Consider the following 17,999-nt stretch of genomic DNA (forward strand, 5'->3'; position numbering starts at 1 on the left):
TTCTTTCCGATGTCTTTGTATCCTTTTTAAAGTATGGTGGTCAGAATTGTATATGGTATTCCAGCTAGCTCAAGTTAGAGCATTCCCCAATACTGCAGGCCTGAATGGTAACGGTGAAATACAGTCAGGGCAACTCCAGCTGTTTCAGTTTTAGCTTTTCCATGTGTTGTGTAAAATTATTTACTTATCATAAGCATCATTCAAACAGATTATCAGATAAATTATTTATCTGTTTTGGGGACTTTGCAACTTAATTATGCATTTTCTACAACAGTGAATTAAAAAAGGGAACTACAGCAATGTAAGTCATTTTCTTACTGCCAGTTTCCTGTAGATCTGTTCAAAAAGTAGCTCTTCAAAATCCCAACCAAACACGTGAAGAGATCCTGAATTCACTAATGGTTACATTTTCCAAGCTAAATCTAAAAAATCATTAAAGGTAACTGGGTGAGAATCTTCCTGTTGTTGTTAGCTTGATTGTTTCAATTACAATTTTATGGTGGGTCAGCCTATATGTGTCAGCAGTTGTTGCGCTTATGAAGTTATTTGGCTTCACATCACAAGCCTGCTGACTCGCTGGCCTGGATTAGTGGGCCACAAAGGAAACAATTGCGCTGATGGCAGAATGTGAGGCACCCAAGAATTGTAGGTCGACACTGGCAGCACAGTTTAAAAACTTATGGCTGTTCTCTTTGAAGAAAAATTGTTGATAGTGGGAGAACCACAAAAATGAAGTTGACGCAACTTGCCTAACATCCAGCTCCTTTAATCTAGAGTATAGCTTCCACTGTAGCATTCTATCGAACAATCACTCCTTAGTCACAGATTAAACAAGTTGGTGTCCAAACTTTGGTTGACCTGTTTCAACTGGAGAAACGGCTGCTAATTCTAAGTGGGCAATGAGGGAAGAAGAGATGGTGATATAATAGGCGATCACCATATGACTTAAGTCATATTCATTTGTGAATCTTAGTGGATGCAAATGGCCTCCCTCTTTGCCTACTTAGGAATCATTCAGTTGCATGTGAACACATTTGGGATAGTTCAGTGTCATGAAATGGTACTGTGTCTGTGATAAGAGTTCTGTTTTACTCAGGGTCTCTTTCTCTAAATGTAAGTCCTTCCCTTTTAAGTACTACTTGTTGTGAAGCCAAGCAGAGCTGAAGAGGAAACATGGTGCTGAATTAGTCAAAACAATATTTGGGGATCTACATTTATGTAGAACCTTTCGTAATCTGCACATCCTAAAATTCTTTACAGTAAACTCTTTTGAAATCTGGTTGTTATTGCACTGTCATAAATGCAGCAGCTAATATAACTGCAGCTCTTAGAATTGTGAATTAGAATTGTGTCTTTTTTTGCAGCACAGAAACCATTCAGACTTAAAAGTGTTGAGATTAATGTTTGACATGAGCTACCTTGCAACATACTCCAATCAGAATATCCTTCTATTCCTCTCTCTCTCTCATGTACTCAAATTGACAGGGCCGATGACCAAGAGGGAAAAGCCTGTGATACTTGGAAATGGGTATACAGCACCTTCATTTTGAAGTATAGCAGATACGTATAATCTCATTCACCAGTTTTACTTTGTGGGTAGTTTGCAGTTTAATGCCTCATCACAAAAGATATTATGATCAGCAGTGCTGCAAGCGCTCAGTATGGGGCTGGGATGGCAGTCTAGATTGTTGTGTTGACATCGCTGGAGCTGGACTTGAACCTTCAACCTCTGATTCAGAAGAAAGATTGTTACCAATGAGCCATGGTAGAAACTATTAGTAATATTTAAATTACTAGCTTATCACTGTACAAAGCTAGGGGAAGGGGGAAGCTAGAGCCTGAACAACTCCCCATTGTTTTGTGGTACTCTTCATGTAGTCAGCCCCCAATCAGCGTTCCAGATCATGTGCAAGGATTAAATGTTTTGGGCAAGGTACCAGAGGAGTCTGGGAAGAATCTTCTGCAGTCAGAACACATTTGTCTGCAGGCTTCTATTAGAGTCATAGAGACTACAGCACAGAAACAGACCCTTTGGTCCAACTCATCCATGCTGACTAGATATCCCAACCTAATCTCGTCCCATTTGCCTGCACTTGGCCCATATCCCTCTAAACCCTTCCTATTCATATACCATAAGACCATAAGACATAGGAGTGGAAGTAAGGCCATTCGGCCCATCGAGTCCACTCCACCATTCAATCATGGCTGATGGGCATTTCAACTCCACTTACCCGCATTCTCCCCGTAGCCCTTAATTCCTCGAGACGGCAAGAATCTATCAATCTCTGCCTTGAAGACATTTAGCGTCCCGGCCTCCACTGCACTCTGCGGCAATGAATTCCACAGGCCCATCACTCTCTGGCTGAAGAAATGTCTCTGCATTTCTGTTTTGAATTGACCCCCTCTAATTTTAAGGCTGTGTCCACGGGTCCTAGTCTCCTCGCCTAACAGAAAAAAATTCCTAGCATCCACCCTTTCCAAGCCATGTACTATCTTGTAAGCTTCTATTAAGTCTCCCCTTAATCTTCTAAACTCCAATGAATACAATCCTAGGATCCTCAGCCATTCCTCATATGTTAGACCAACCATTCCAGGGATCATCCGTGTGAATCTCCGCTGGACACGTTCCAGTGCCAGTATGTCCTTCCTGAGGTGTGGGGACCAAAACTGGACACAGTACTCCAAATGGGGCCTAACCAGAGCTTTATAAAGTCTCAGTAGCACAACGGTGCTTTTATATTCCAACCCTCTTGAGATAAGTGACAACATTGCATTCGCTTTCTTAATCACAGACTCAACCTGCATGTTTACCTTTAGAGAATTCTCGACTAGCACTCCCAGATCCCTTTGTAATTTGGCTTTACGAATTTTCTCACCGTTTAGAAAGTAGTCTATGCTTTTATTCTTTTTGCCAAAGTGCAAGACCTCGCATTTGCTCACATTGAATTCCATCAGCCATTTCCTGAACCACTCTCCCAAACTGTCTAGATCCTTCTGTAGCCTCCGCACTTCCTCAGTACTACCTGCCTGTCCACCTAACTTCGTATCATCCGCAAACTTCACTAGAATGCCCCCAGTCCCTTCATCCAGATCATTAATATATAATGTGAACGGCTGTGGCCCCAACACTGAACCCTGCGGGACACCGCTCGTCACCGGCTGCCATTCCGAAAAAGAACCTTTTATCCCAACTCTCTGCCTTCTGTCAGACAGCCAATCCTCAATCCATACCAGTAGCTCACCTCGAACACCATGGGCCCTCACCTTGCCCAGCAGCCTCTCGTGTGGCACCTTATCAAAGGCCTTTTGGAAGTCTAGATAGACCACATCCACTGGGTTTCCCTGGTCTAACATACTTGTCACCTCTTCAAAGAATTCCAATAGGTTTGTCAGGCATGACCTCCCCTTACTAAATCCATGTTGACTTGTTCTAATCAGACTCTGCTCTTCTAAGAATTTAGAAACCTCATCCTTAATGATGGATTCTAGAATTTTACCAACAACTGAGGTTAGGCTAATTGGCCTATAATTTTCCATCTTTTGTCTTGATCCTTTCTTGAACAAGGGGGTTACAACAGCGATCTTCCAATCATCCGGGACTTTCCCTGTCTCCAGTGACTCTTGAAAGATCTCAACCAATGCCTCCGCTATTTCCTCAGCCACCTCTCTCAGAACTCTAGGATGTATCCCATCGGGGCCAGGAGATTTATCAATTTTAAGACCTTTTAGCTTTTCTAGCACTTTCTTTTTTGTAATGGCAATCATACTCAACTCAGCCCCCTGACTCCCTTTAATTATTGGGATATTACTCATGTCTTCCACTGTGAAAACTGACACAAAGTACTTGTTAAGTTCTCCTGCTATTTCCTTATCTCCCATCACTAGGCTTCCAGCATCAGTTTGAAGTGGCCCAATGTCTACTTTTGCCTGTCATTTGTTTCTTATGTATTGAACGAAACTTTTACTATCATTTCTAATATTACTGGCTAGCCTACCTTCATATTTGATCCTCTCCTTTCTTATTACTCTCTTTGTTATCCTCTGTTTGTTTTTGTAGCCTTCCCAATCTTCTGATTTCCCACTGCTCTTGGCCATTTTATAGGATCTCTCTTTCTCTGTAATACATTTCCTGACTTCCTTTGTCAGCCATGGCTGTCTAATCCTTCCCCGGATAATCTTTCTTTTCTTGGGGATGAACCTCTGTACAGTGTTCGCAATTATACCCACAAACTCCTGCCATTTTTGCTCTACTGTCTTCCCCGCTAGGCTCTGCTTTCAGTCTATTTTTGTCAGTTCCTCTCTCATGCCCTCATAATTACCTTTATTTAACTGTAACACCATTACATCCAATTTTGCCTTCTCTCTTTCAAACTGCAGACTGAACTCTACCATATTATGATCGATGCTTCCTAAGGGTTCCTTACTTTAAGATCTTTTATAAAGTCTGGTTCATTGCAAAGCACTAGGTCCAGAATAGCCTGCTCCTTGTGGGCTCCAGGACAAGCTGTTCCTGTAAGCATTCCATGAATTCCCTTTCTTTGGATCCACTGGCAACATTATTTACCCAGTCCATGTTGAAGTCTCCCATGATAACTGTGACCTTGCCTTTCTGACATGCCTTCTCTATTTCCCGGTACATGTTGCGTCCCTGGTCCTGATCACTGTTAGGAGGTCTGTACACAACTCCAATTATGGTTTTTTTGCCTTTGTGGTTCCTCAATTCCACCCACACAGACTCCACATCATCTGACACTATGTCTTTCAGTGCCATAGATTTAATTTTGTTCTTAACTAACAAGGCAACCCCACCCCCTCTGCCCACCTCCCTGTCTTTTCAATAAGCTGAAAATCCTTGGATTTTCAAGGATTTGAACTGCCAGTCCTGACCCCCCTGTAACCAAGTCTCTGTGATGCCTACCATATCATAATCATTCATCACGATCTGTGCCATTAGTTCATCTGCTTTGTTATGAATGCTACGAGCATTCAGGTAAAGTGCCTTAATGCTAACTTTATCATTAGAGGTATTGGAAGTCTTAAGATGTCCGAAGTTATCCTTCCTTTTTGCTGCATTCCCAGTCTGCCTCGAGTTTAGATCCGCCTGCACATATGCTATCCTATTGCTTATCTTTCCATTTAACTCCGTACTCCCTGTCGCTTTCACTTTCCCTTCCCCCCCAACTCAGAAGTTTAAAGTCCTACTGACCACCCTATTTATCCTCTTCGCTAGAACATTGGTACCTGATCGGTTCAGGTGGAGACTGTCCCAAAGGTACAGATCCCCACTGTTCCAAAACTGATGCCAGTGCCCCATGAAGTGGAATCCCTCTTTCCCACACCAATCCCTTAGCCACGTGTTTACTTGCCTAATTTTCTTGTCCCTGTGCCAATTGGCACGTGGCTCAGGCAGTAATCCGGAGATTATGACCCTTGAGGACCTGTGCTTCAATTTCCTGCCTAGTGCTTCGTAATCCCCAAACAGGTCCTCCACCCTAGTCTTGCCTATGTTGTTAGTACCAACGTGGACCACAACAACTGGATCCTCCCCCTCCCACTCCAATATCCTTTCAAGCCGATCGGAGATGTCACGCACCCTGGCACCGGGCAGGCAACACACTATGCGAGACTCCCGATCCGGCTTGCAAAGGATACCATCTGTCCCCCTAATTATAGAATCCCCTATAACCACTACTTGTCTATTTGCTCCAGATGCCAATCCAGATGCCTTTTAAGTGTTGTAATTGTCCCAGCCTCCACCACTTCCTCTGGCAGCTCATTCCATACAAGCACCACCCTGTCTGAAAATGTTGCCCCTTAGATCCATTTCCCCTCTTATCCTAAACCTATGCCCTCTAGTTCTGAAATGAAATAAAAGCACCAAAAACAAAGAGTGCTTTACAATTTGCCCAAACTTGAAAATTAGAACAAAGCAGTGCTGTTCTTTTTGATTCTGAAGTTCTCTATCAAGTTATTTCAGGTATCAGCCCACAACCCACAGCAATCACATTTCTGTGGTCTCAAGACTCTGTATACTCAAGATATATTTATGTTGCTTTCTGAAATAAGCAGCCAGTGCTGGTGAGTGGGGTGAAATTCCCACAACTTATGTTTTGAGTGGGAAGTAACTCAGAATTAAGGTGAGTAATTTAAAAAAAAAATCTTGTGAATACTCTGGCTTAGGTTGTTCCCAGTGCATTAATAGGAAGCAACACTTACATTTATGCTAAGACCATTATTTTAAGATAAATTGATTAATCTGTGCGATAATTCTTCAAACGTTGGCATTAGGCCCCAGATGATGGCAAGGAGACAGTCACTGCTACAGGGAGAGAGATGGCCTTGTGCTATTGTTACTAGACTAGTGATCCACAGACCCATGTAATGTTCTGGGAACCTGCGTTTGCATCTCACAACAGCAGATGATGGAAGGTGAATTTAATTTCTGAATTCAAATTAGAATTTCATGTCTAATGGTGACTGTGAAATGGTTGTTGTAAAAGCCCATCTGAATCATTAATGTCCTTTAGGGAAGGAAACTGCCATGCTCACTTAGTCTGGCCTACATGTGATTCCAGACCACAGCAATGTGACTGACTCACAACTATCCTCTGAAATGGCCAAGCAAGCCACTCAGTTGAATCAACTGCTAGAAGGGAGAAAAGGAATGACAACCAGATGGACAACCAGGCATCGAATAAGGCACCAGACTCAACAATGGCAGAAACAGTCTTGTCAATCTTGCAAAGCCCTTCTCACAAACATTTAGAGGCTTGTGTCAGAAGTGGGAGAACTGTGCCCATGGATACCCCTTTGTTCTGAAGGAAGTGGGAGGATTCGAAGGAGAAATTGTTGAGGGTCAGGACCAGTTCCCCCAATTGAATGTTGGCAGTGGGGTACTGGTTGGGTTGGCAGGACAGGAAGAAATAGCGGGCTTGGAGGCCTTTGCCATGGTGGATGGATGTGTGTAGGGACTGGATGTCCATGGGGAAGATGAGGCATTGGAGGCCAGGGCCACGGGCACCATCTGGGCCCCAGCTATGACTGCCTCTTTGTAGGATACATGGAACTGTCCATCCTCCGCAGTTAGACCGGCAACATCCCCACCTCTTCCTCCGCTACACTGATGTCTGTATTGGAGCCACCTCGTGCTCTACGAGGAGGTGGAACAGTTCATCAACTTCACTAACACCTTCCACTCTGACCTTAAGTTCACGTAGACCTTCTCAGACACCTTCCTCCCCTTCCTGAACCTCTCCATCTCTGGCAACCAACTGAACACGAACATTATTTCATATCCACCAACTCCCACAGCAACCTGGACTATACCTCATCCCATGCCCCCCCCCACCCCCCGGTAAAAACATGATCCCTTACTCCCAATTCCTCTGCCACTGCCGTATCTGCTCCAAGGAGGTGCAATTTCACTCCAGAACATCCCAGGTGGCCTCCTACTTCAAGGAGTGCAATTTGCCCTCCCACATTGTCAACAAGGCCCTCCAGTGCATCTCCTCCACCTCCTGCATCTCTGCCCTTGAACTCCACCCCTCCATCTACAACAAGGATAGAAGATACCCAGTTCTCACCTTCCACCCCACTAATAGAGTCACAGAGTCATAGAGATGTACAGCATGGAAATAGACCCTTCGGTCCAACCCGTCCATGCCAACCAAATATCCCAACCCAATCTAGTCCCACCTGCCAGCACCTGGCCCATATCCCTCCAAACCCTTCCTATTCATATACCCATCCAAATGCCTTTTAAATGTTGCAATTGTACCTCCACCACATCCTCTGGCAGCTCATTCCATACATGTACCACCCTCTGTGTGAAAAGGTGGCCCCTTAGGTCTCTTTTATATCTTTCCCCTCTCACCCTAAACCTGTGCCCTCTAGTTCTAGACTCCCCGACCCCGGGAAAAGACTTTGTCTATTTATCCTATCCATGCCCCTCATAATTTTGTAAACTGAGGTCACCCCTCAGCCTCTGACGCTCCAGGGAAAACAGCCCCAGCCTGTTCAGCCTCTCCCTGTAGCTCAGATCCTCCAACCCTGGCAACATCCTTGTAAATCTTTTCTGAACCCTTTCAAGTTTCACAACATCTTTCCGATAGGAAGGAGACCAGAATTGCATGCAATATTCCAACAGTGGCCTAACCAATGTCCTGTACAGCCACAACATGACCTCCCAACTCCTGTACTCAATACTCTGACCGATAAAGGAAAGCATACCAAACGCCTTCTTCACTATCCTATCTACCTGCCACTCCACTTTCAAGTAGCTATGAACCTGCACTCCAAGGTCTCTTTGTTCAGCAACACTCCCTAGGACCTTACCATTAAGTGTATAAGTCCTGCTAAGATTTGCTTTCCTAAAATGCAGCATCTTGCATTTATCTGAATTAAACTCCATCTGCCACTTCTCAGCCCATTGGCTCATCTGTTCCAGATCCTGTTGTAATCTGAGGTAACCCTCTTCACTGTCCACTACACCTCCAATTTTGGTGTCATCTGCAAACTTACTAACTGTACCTCTTATGCTCGCATCCAAATCATTTATGTAAATGACAAAAAGTAGAGGACCTAGCACCGATCCTTTTGGCACTCCACTGGTCACAGGCCTCCAGTCTGAAAAACAACCCTCCACTACTACCCTCTGTCTTCTACCTTTTGAGCCAGTTCTGTATCCAAATGGCTAGTTCTCCCTGTATTCCGTGAGATCTAACCTTGCTAATTAGTCTCCCATGGGGAACCTTGTCGAACGCCTTACTGAAGTCCATATAGATCACATCTACAGCTCTGCCCTCATCAATCTTCTTTGGTACTTCTTCAAAAAACTCAATCAAGTTTGTGAGACATGATTTCCCACGCACAAATCCATGTTGACTATCCCAAATCAGTCCTTGCCTTTCCAAATACATGTACATCCTGTCCCTCAGGATTCCCTCCAACAATTTGCTCACCACCGAGGTCAGGCTCACCGGTCTATAGTTCCCTGGCTTAATTTTACCGCCCTTCTTAAACAGTGGCACCACATTTGCCAATCTCCAGTCTTCCGGCACCTCACTTATGACTATTGATGATACAAATATCTCAGGCCTAGCAATCACTTCTCTAGCTTCCCACAGAGTTCTCGGGTACACCTGATCATATCCAGATGCAATGCATTATTCTCTGCCATTTCTGTCACCTACAATCAGACTCCACCACCAGAGACATTATTTACCTCCCCAACCCTATTTGCATTCTGCAGAGACCATTCCCTCCATGACTCCCTTGTTAGGTCCACGACCCCCAACAGCTCACCCTCCACATCTGGCACCTTTGCTTTTAACCACAAGAAGTGTAAAACCCGTGCCCACACTTTCCCCCTCACCTCCGTCCAAGGCCTCAAAGGATCTTTTCACATCCGGCAGAAATTTTCCTGCACATCCACCCACCTCATCTACTGTGTCCATTGCTCTTAATATGGTCTTCTCCACATCCGTGAGACAGCACATCAATTCGCAGAGCGTTTCAAGGAACATCTCTGGGCCACACACACCCAACAATCCCACCGCCCTGTGGCTGACCTTTTCAGCCCCCCCCTCCCACTCTACCAAGGATATGTAAAGTCATGGGCCTCCTACACTAACAAATCCAAGCCACTGAACGACTGGAGGAAGGACACCTCGTCTTCCGCCTTAGACCCCTCCAACCACACAACATCTACGTCAACTTCACTAGTTTCCAAATCTACCTTATCCCAGATCCAACTCTTCAACTTGGCACTGCCATCTTGACCTGTCCTGCCTGTCCATCTTCCTTCCTACCTATCTGCTCTAGCCTCCCCACCAACCTATCACAATCACTCTCCACCTGCATCCACCTATTGCTTTCCCAGCTACTTTCCCCCAAGCCCCATTCCCACATTCCTATTTACCTCTCAACCCCCTTGCCCCCACATTCCTGATAAAGGGCTTATGCCCAAAACATTGACTCTCCCGATCCTCAAATGCTGCCTGACCTGCTGTGCTTTTCTAGCGCCATACTTTTCGACTCTGACTCTCCAGAATCTGGAGTCCTCAGTTTCCCCCAGTAAGCTGACATAACCATGCTCAAGCACACCTTGCACACAACATCCACACAATACCATCTTATCCTGACCCACCAGCAGGGCAGATGCAGCAGAGGTGGCGGCACAGTGGTATATAGTCAGGAGGCATATGCCCCAAGGAGTCCTGAACATTGACTCCAACCCATTAAGTCTCATGGCATCAAGTCAAATATGAGCAAGGAAACTTCCAACTGATTATGCATACCATCCTCTCTCAGCTAATGAATCAGTGCTTCTTCATTTTGAACCACACTTAAAGGAAGCCCCGAGAGGAGCAAGGGTGCAAAATATCCTGTGGGTAGAGGTCTACAATGTCTACAATCAAGATTGGCTTGGCAGCATCACCACTGATTGAGCTGATCAGGTCCTAAAGGACATTGCTACAGGACTGGATCTGTGGCTGTTGATGAGGAAACTAACAAGAGGCAAAAAGCATACTTGAACTTATCATCACCAATCTGCCTGCTGCATATGCAGCTGTCCATGAAAGTGGTGGTAAGAGTGACCTCCACACATGTTTGTTGAGAACATCCACCTTTTTATTGTGTGACACTATTTCTGTGCAAAAAGGGACAGACTTAGAACAGACAGAGCAATTCAATTCTATGGTGTGCTGTGGGCCATCACCGATGGCCAAATTGTACTCCAACACAATCTGCATCTTCATGGCCCACAAATCCCCCCAATCAACCATTATGATAAAACCAGGGAACCAACTCTGGTTCAATGGAGAGCAGCACCAGGCAGAACTAAAAGTGAAGTATCAACCTGAAGAAGTCAACAAATAGGACTACCTGCATGCCAGATAGCCATAAGCAACAAGTGAAAGACAGATCTAAGCTTAACAATCCTGAGACATCCTGTTATGAATGGTGGTGGACAATTAAACAACTCACTGGAGGAGGAGGTGCCATAAATATCCACATCCTCAATGATCGAAGAGCCCATCATGTCATTGCAAAAGATAAGACTGAAGCACTGACTGCAACCTCTGGCCAGAAATAATGAGTGAATGATCCATCTCTGTCTCCTCCAATGGTCCGAGAATTACAGATATCAGTTTTCAGCCAATTTGATTCTCTCTATGTGATGTCAAGAAACAGTTGGAGACACTGGATACTGCAAAGGCCATGGGCCCAGACAATATTCCAGCAATAATACTGAAGACTTGTGCACCAGAGCTTGCCAATCCCTAAGCCAAGCTGTTCCAGGGCATCTATAAGCCCGACATCTCTCTAATCACCCAGGCATGTCCCATCCACACAAAGCAGGACATATCCAACCTGGCCAATTATCACAACATCTTGATCATCAGTAAAGTAATGGAAGATATCATCAACAGTGTTATCAAAGAGCAGTTGCTCAGCAACAACCTGCTCATTGACACCTAGTTTGGGCTCCACCAGGGTCACTCTGCTCCTGACATCGTTACAGCCTTGGTCCAAAGATGAACAAATAGGCTGAATTCCACAGGTGAGTTGAGAGTGACATTTGACTGAGTGCGGCATCAAGGAGCCCCAACAAAACTGGAATCAGCAGGAAATCTCTCCACTGGTTGGAGTCATGCCAGGCACAAAGAAAGATGGTGTGGTTGTTGGGAGTCAATCATTGCAGCTCCAGGACATTTCTACAGGGGTTCTTAAGGGTAGTGTCCTATTCCAACCATCTTCAACTACTTCATCAATAACCTTCCCTGCATGATAATGTTAGAAGTGGGCATGTTCATTGTGCAGTCATCAATGTTCAGCACCATTTGTGACTCCCAGACACTGAAGCAGTCCAGGTCCTAATGCAACATTATCAAGACAAGGTGCAAATTTATGTTGACAAGTAACAGTAATATTCATGTCACCCAAATACCAGGCAATGACCATTTCCAAGAAGAGAACATTTATCATTGGCCCTTGATATTCACTGGTACTGAAACTTTCACTACCAAAATCCTGGAGTTCACCACTGACAAAAACTGAACTGAACTTGTCACATAAATACTGCGACTATGAAAACAGGTCAGAAGCCAGGAGCCTTGCACTGAGTAACTCCCCTTCTTTCTTCACAAAGCCTGTACATCATCTACACGTCAGGAGTGCGATGGAATACTCCTAATTTGTCTGGATAGGTGCAACTCCAATAGCACTCAAACGTTCCTTTGTTCAAAGCCTTTTACAACAAACGATTAGATCTCCAGTATGAAGAATGGTCACTGGACCTGAAACATTAACTCTGAATTCTCTCATAGATGCTGCCAGACATGCTGAGATTTTCCAGCAATTTCTGTTTTTATTTTCCAAAATTCTGTAGATTGGGGAAAATTCCTATAGATTGGGAAATAGTGAATGCAATTCCTTTATTCAAAAGGGAACAGACGTAAAAAGCAGGAAACTTCAGTCCAGTTAGTTTAACATCTGAAATAGTTCAAAGCTATTATTAAAAGACATTGTAGAAGAGCACTTAATAAAATTCAAGATAATCGGGCAATGTAGATATTCTTTTGCAAAAGGGAAATCATGTTTAACCATGTTATTGGAGTTCTTTGAAGACGTAATATGTGTTGTGGTTAAAATTGAATGAGTGGAAGTACTATACTTAAATTTATAGCACATAGTTGATGAGGCACCACATCAAACGTTATTGTAGAAAATATAAGCTCATGGTATTGGGTATGATATGGTTGTCTAATTTCCTGATGGCACAAAGGTAGGTAGCAAAGTAAACTGTGAAAAGGACATAATGAGGCTATAAATGGATATGGCAATATTAAGTGAGTGGGAAAACATCTGACAAATGAAATACAATAGGAAAATGTGAAATCATCCATTTTGGCAGAATCGTAGAATCCCTACAATGTGGAAGCAGGCCATTTGGTCTATCGGATCCATGTTGATCTTTCAAAGAGCATCCGACCCCGACCCACTCCCCTATCCTATCTCTGTAACCCTGCATTTCCCATGGCTAATCCATTCAGTCTGCATATCCCTGGGCAATTTAGCATGGCCAATCCACCCAATCTGCATATGTGAATGGTAATTGATTGTAAAACTCTGAGATGAAGTGTAATCTGGGTAATAGGTTCCTGATGAAGGGCTTTAGCCCGAAACGTCGAATTTCCTGTTCCTTGGATGCTGCCTGACCTGCTGCGCTTTAACCAGCAACACATTTTCAGCTGTAATCTGGGTAATCTAGTGCATGAATTGCAAAATGTTAGTATTCAGATGCAATAAATGATAACATTCTATTACCTTTCATAATTATTTGCTGTAAGGAGAATTTAATACAAAATAGTGAGGTTATGTTTCTGTTATACAGTGCATTGGTGAAAGGACATTTGAGGTGCTGAATACTGCATTAGCCTCCTTATTTAAGGATGTAAAAGCTAATACATGGAGGTGGGGTTGGGGTGTGTGTTTGAGTGGTATTACCTTTTGAGGACAGTGTATATCAGCTAGGTTTGTACCTGCTGGAGTTTAGAAGAGTAAGGTGCAACACTTGAAATATAGGAATCTAAGGGATCTTGATAAGGTGCATGTGGAAAAGATATTTCTTATTCTGGGAGAATGAAGGGACAATATTTAAAATCATTCAACATTGAGATGAGGAGAACATTTTCTTTGTTAAGTACTTTGAACTGTCATCCTCAAACTTTGATAGAGGCAGCGTCTTTGAATATATTAAAAGCAGAGCTAGATCAATTCTTAGTAAACAAAGGATGGAAGATCAACAGGGGTGAGCAGTGGTGGAGTGATCAGATCATCCAGGATCTTATTGAATAATAAAGCAGGCTTGTGAGGTCCTGTGCTTTCTCCTGCTCCAACTTCAATGTGTGCCTCTCTAACCATTCTATAACATCCCCTTGTAGCATCTATGCCAACTTATATGAGCCCATACCCCTAATCACCACCCTTTGCTCTTACGCTCTCATGCCAACTCACCTAACATCCAAACAGGCAGACCTCAGGACCCATGTTGAAATTAAATACAATAATGTTGTAAGTCTATGCTGACTTCATATTCTTAAAAAAATGCAATGTTAAAATCTCATTAACTACTTCTCCATTCCTTTAACAACCAAATCTCTTATAGGCAAATATTTTAATTCAAACCACTTGGAGTTGTCAATCAAATTGTGAGTAAAAAATGAGGTCTGCAGATGCTGGAGATCACAGCTGCAAATGTGTTGCTGGTCAAAGCACAGCAGGCCAGGCAGCATCTCAGGAATAGAGAATTGACAAGCACTTGGTTATGTTAACTGTAGACTGTGAAGTGAGCATGGAGCAAGAATCCGGTTTATGTAAACATACAGACGGAGTGAAACACCAAGTAATGATCTTTTAAAAACTCAACGTTGGTTATGGACCAGAAACTCAACTGGACTGACTATATAAACACAGTGGCTACAAGAGTAGGTCAGAGATTAGGAATACTGCACCGAGTACCTCACCTCCTGACTCCACAAAGTTTGTCTGAGGCACAAGTCAGAGTGTGATGGAATATCCCCACCAGTTGGATAGGGGCAGCTCCGACACCATTCAAAAAGCTTGACACCAACCAGGACAAAGCAACCCACTTTGATTGGCGCATCCACAAAACATCCACGCCCTCTACCACTAATGCTCAGTAGCAGCAGTGTGTATCATCTATAAGATACACTCCAGAAATTCACCAAAGATCCTTTGACAACACCTTCCAAACTCATGACCATTTCCATATAGAAGGATAAGAGTAGTAGATACATCGGAACGCCACCAGCTGCAAACTCCCCTCAAAGCCACTCACCACCCTGACTTAGAAATATATCACCATTCCTTCACTGTTGCTGAGTCAAAATCCTGGACTTCCTTTCCTGATGGCATTTGGGCCAACCCACATCAGGTGGACTGCAGTCATTCAAGAAGGCAGCTCACCACTACCTTCCCAGGGGCAACTAGAGATGGGCAATAAATGCCAGCCAGCTAGCGATGCCTATGTCCCGTTAGTGAATTTAAAAAAAACTTTTTAAGAATTTGAATAACGGGATATTTTGCTATCTTAACAGCTCGATAGTTCTGATAGGCTGAAAAGTTGCAATGTGTTCATTCACTTGTATTGCACATTCATGTCCATTTTTACCATTCTAAAGAAACATGACCCCTGATGAAGAGCTTATGCTCGAAACGTCGAATTCTCTATTCCTGAGATGCTGCCTGGCCTGCTGTGCTTTGACCAGCAACACATTTTCAGCTGTGATCTCCAGCATCTGCAGACCTCATTTTTTACCCTCCCAAAGGGTACCTGATCTCCCCCAAAGAGGGCCCTGGAATACCCAAAAAGAAATGTTGCCTCTTCAAAAGGAGACTCTACATCTCCAAAGAGCTCCAATAAGTTTAAACCTTCTCTTGCAAAGTATAAAATCCACAAACTGTGCTCCCACCAACAAAAAATAGATCTGTTTGTTGGAGGTTGCATGTTTTCCCAGGGGTGGGATTCCACAATGGGGGCTTCAGTGATAAATTGACTAAGTTAGAGATGTTCTCCACCATTACAAAAATTCAGGCCAAAGTTACAAGTTTTCAGTTCAACATAGAAAGTGCACAGAACACTTAACGGGCTTCATCTCTCAATTAACTAGAAATTTGAAAGGGAGCGGTCCCTTTACACAATGTGATAATTTACAACAAGCCTCCTTCACTATTTGACATATACAATTGGAATTCCTATAGCTCCACCTGCTATGACTGGTTTTATCAGCCCCTGCTATTAATGGCCAAAGCTATTTGCTTAACTTGTAAACTTGATGCCCAAATAGCTATGCAGCACCGAATACATAACATGTGAATTCACAAATAGGCCTAAGCTTGTCATTTTCAGTTCTGAAATGTGTCCAATCTACCTCAAGGTACCCTAGAATAGTCAGCTATCTCAAGAATTTGAGGAACAGGTAAAGCTAACTGCCACACTTTGCTACTATACAGTCATAAAATGAGTATTATTCTCCATTAATAGGATACAGCTGTCTGGCTAAAAGGATATTCTACAAATAAGTAATGGGGTATAATGAATTTCAGTGCTGGTGCAGTGCTGGATACATAACCCATACATCCTAATGACTGGTGGATCACAACAAGCAAAGATTATCCTTAAACATCCTGTGCTCTCAAAACGTGGAATATGGTGTTCAGCATTAAATGATATTCTGCAATCACACAGCATTTACTGAACAATCCTGCGTGTGCTAAGAATTACGGTAAAAACAGCTGAAGATTATCGATTCAGTTTGCAAGTTGGTTCATTAATGGGTGTGAGAAGCTACATATATTGAAATGCAGGGATTGGTCGTCTGCAGGAAAAGAATCTTGTCCATGGATTGTACCTTTTCAATTAAAACAAAGCTTGTGTTTTCTATGACAACTCCCGGACCAAAGAGAGTCCACTTGTTATCTCGTCGGCACCATGTTTCTCATGCCAATAAACAATTGTTTCCTTTGAAATTGCTGTGTCTGCCCTGATGAATCCAGGATGAAAACATTCAACAGCCTGTTCCTTTATCAGAAATACTGTATAACCAAGGAACTATTTACATGGTTTTAAATACATCTCTGATACATATTATATAATTCCTTAATCATGAGATAATACCTACTTGTGAATTTTGGGAACATTTATCAGATATTTAATACTGTCTTTGTCATCATTTGTATATTTTTAATAAGTTCATTAATATATGATTTAACAAAAGGAATTAAGGATGTATTAGGTGATGCAGAGACAGATCTGATTTGTAAAGACCAACTTCTCTTTGATCTGTTTTATCACCAGTTTAACAGATGTATCACGTCACAGCTTATCAAATGGTTCAGCAATTTTCGAGAGTTTTACTATATCCAGATGGAGAAATTTGCCCGGCAGGCTGTAAGTGATGGCATAACCAATGCCAATGACCTAAAAGTCACCAGAGACACTGAACTTTACCGTGCACTCAACATGCACTACAACAAAGCTAATGATTTTCAGGTCAGTCATTTACATTTACTTTGAAGATTTCTCTCTATATTGATATTGATATTTAGTAGACACTTGTACCCCATTTCACCATCCTGCGATCCACATATATCCACATAAATCCAGTAATTTATGGATAAAGCATGAAATACGTACTACAAAAGATCATTTGATGTCTCAGCAAAGAGGTCAGTCATTGTTCCATCAATGTGTACTGGTGTTTCCCCATTTGGATGCAATCAACACTTATTTATTCATGAAATGAACCAAAGAACTCCAAATACTGGAGATGTGAAACACACAAACATAGAAATTGTTGGAGAAACTCAGCAGGTGTGTGAAGAGAAAAGAAAATTAATGTTTCAAGTCCACTGACACTTGTTCAGAACTGAGGTCACTGGACTAATCTTTAACTCTTCTCTCTGCTGATGCTGCTGAGTTTCTCCACCAATTTTTATTCTTGCTTATTCCCTTCATTTCTTTTTCAGGCACCTTGCTAGCACTCTTCCTTAAAGACTACACTGATTTCGTATCAAGATTGAATTGAATTTAGTCTAAAGAAACATTTTTTCTAATCTCTTTTATGATTATCTGAAATGTCTTAACATCTCACCAACTGGTATCACCATTTATCTTTATTAGACTTCAAATAATCTCAGAAACTGAAATTAGATACCTCTCAATCTTCTCAGTCATATATTCTCAAAATTTTCTATCACTATAGCCTCTCATTCCTGGTTGCCTCTGAGTCAACTTATGTTGCACCATTTTGACTATTTTTGGACCAAAATCGGGTGTTCAAAACAGTGCATAATACAGCCTCCTCTGCTCCAAGGAAAACAAACCCAACCTTTCCAGTCTCTCATCGTAACTGAGACTTTTCATCCAAGTCAACATCCTGATGAATCTCCTCGGCACACTCTCTTGTGCA

At 42.8% G+C, this 17,999-nt stretch overlaps 1 protein-coding gene across 1 annotated transcript in view; it reads left to right on the plus strand.

Moving 5' to 3' along the window:
- The window catches only part of prox2 (prospero homeobox 2), a 49,783-nt gene that overhangs the window by 15,358 nt on the left and 16,426 nt on the right, over window positions 1-17,999 (plus strand). The window contains exon 3 of the mRNA XM_060828997.1: window positions 16,886-17,080. Within this exon, the coding sequence (XP_060684980.1) occupies window positions 16,886-17,080 (195 nt within the window). The remainder of the gene's footprint in view (window positions 1-16,885; window positions 17,081-17,999) is intronic.

Source organism: Hemiscyllium ocellatum, chromosome 8 (genome assembly GCF_020745735.1).
Source record: "Hemiscyllium ocellatum isolate sHemOce1 chromosome 8, sHemOce1.pat.X.cur, whole genome shotgun sequence".
Classification (NCBI taxonomy): Eukaryota; Metazoa; Chordata; class Chondrichthyes; order Orectolobiformes; family Hemiscylliidae; genus Hemiscyllium; species Hemiscyllium ocellatum.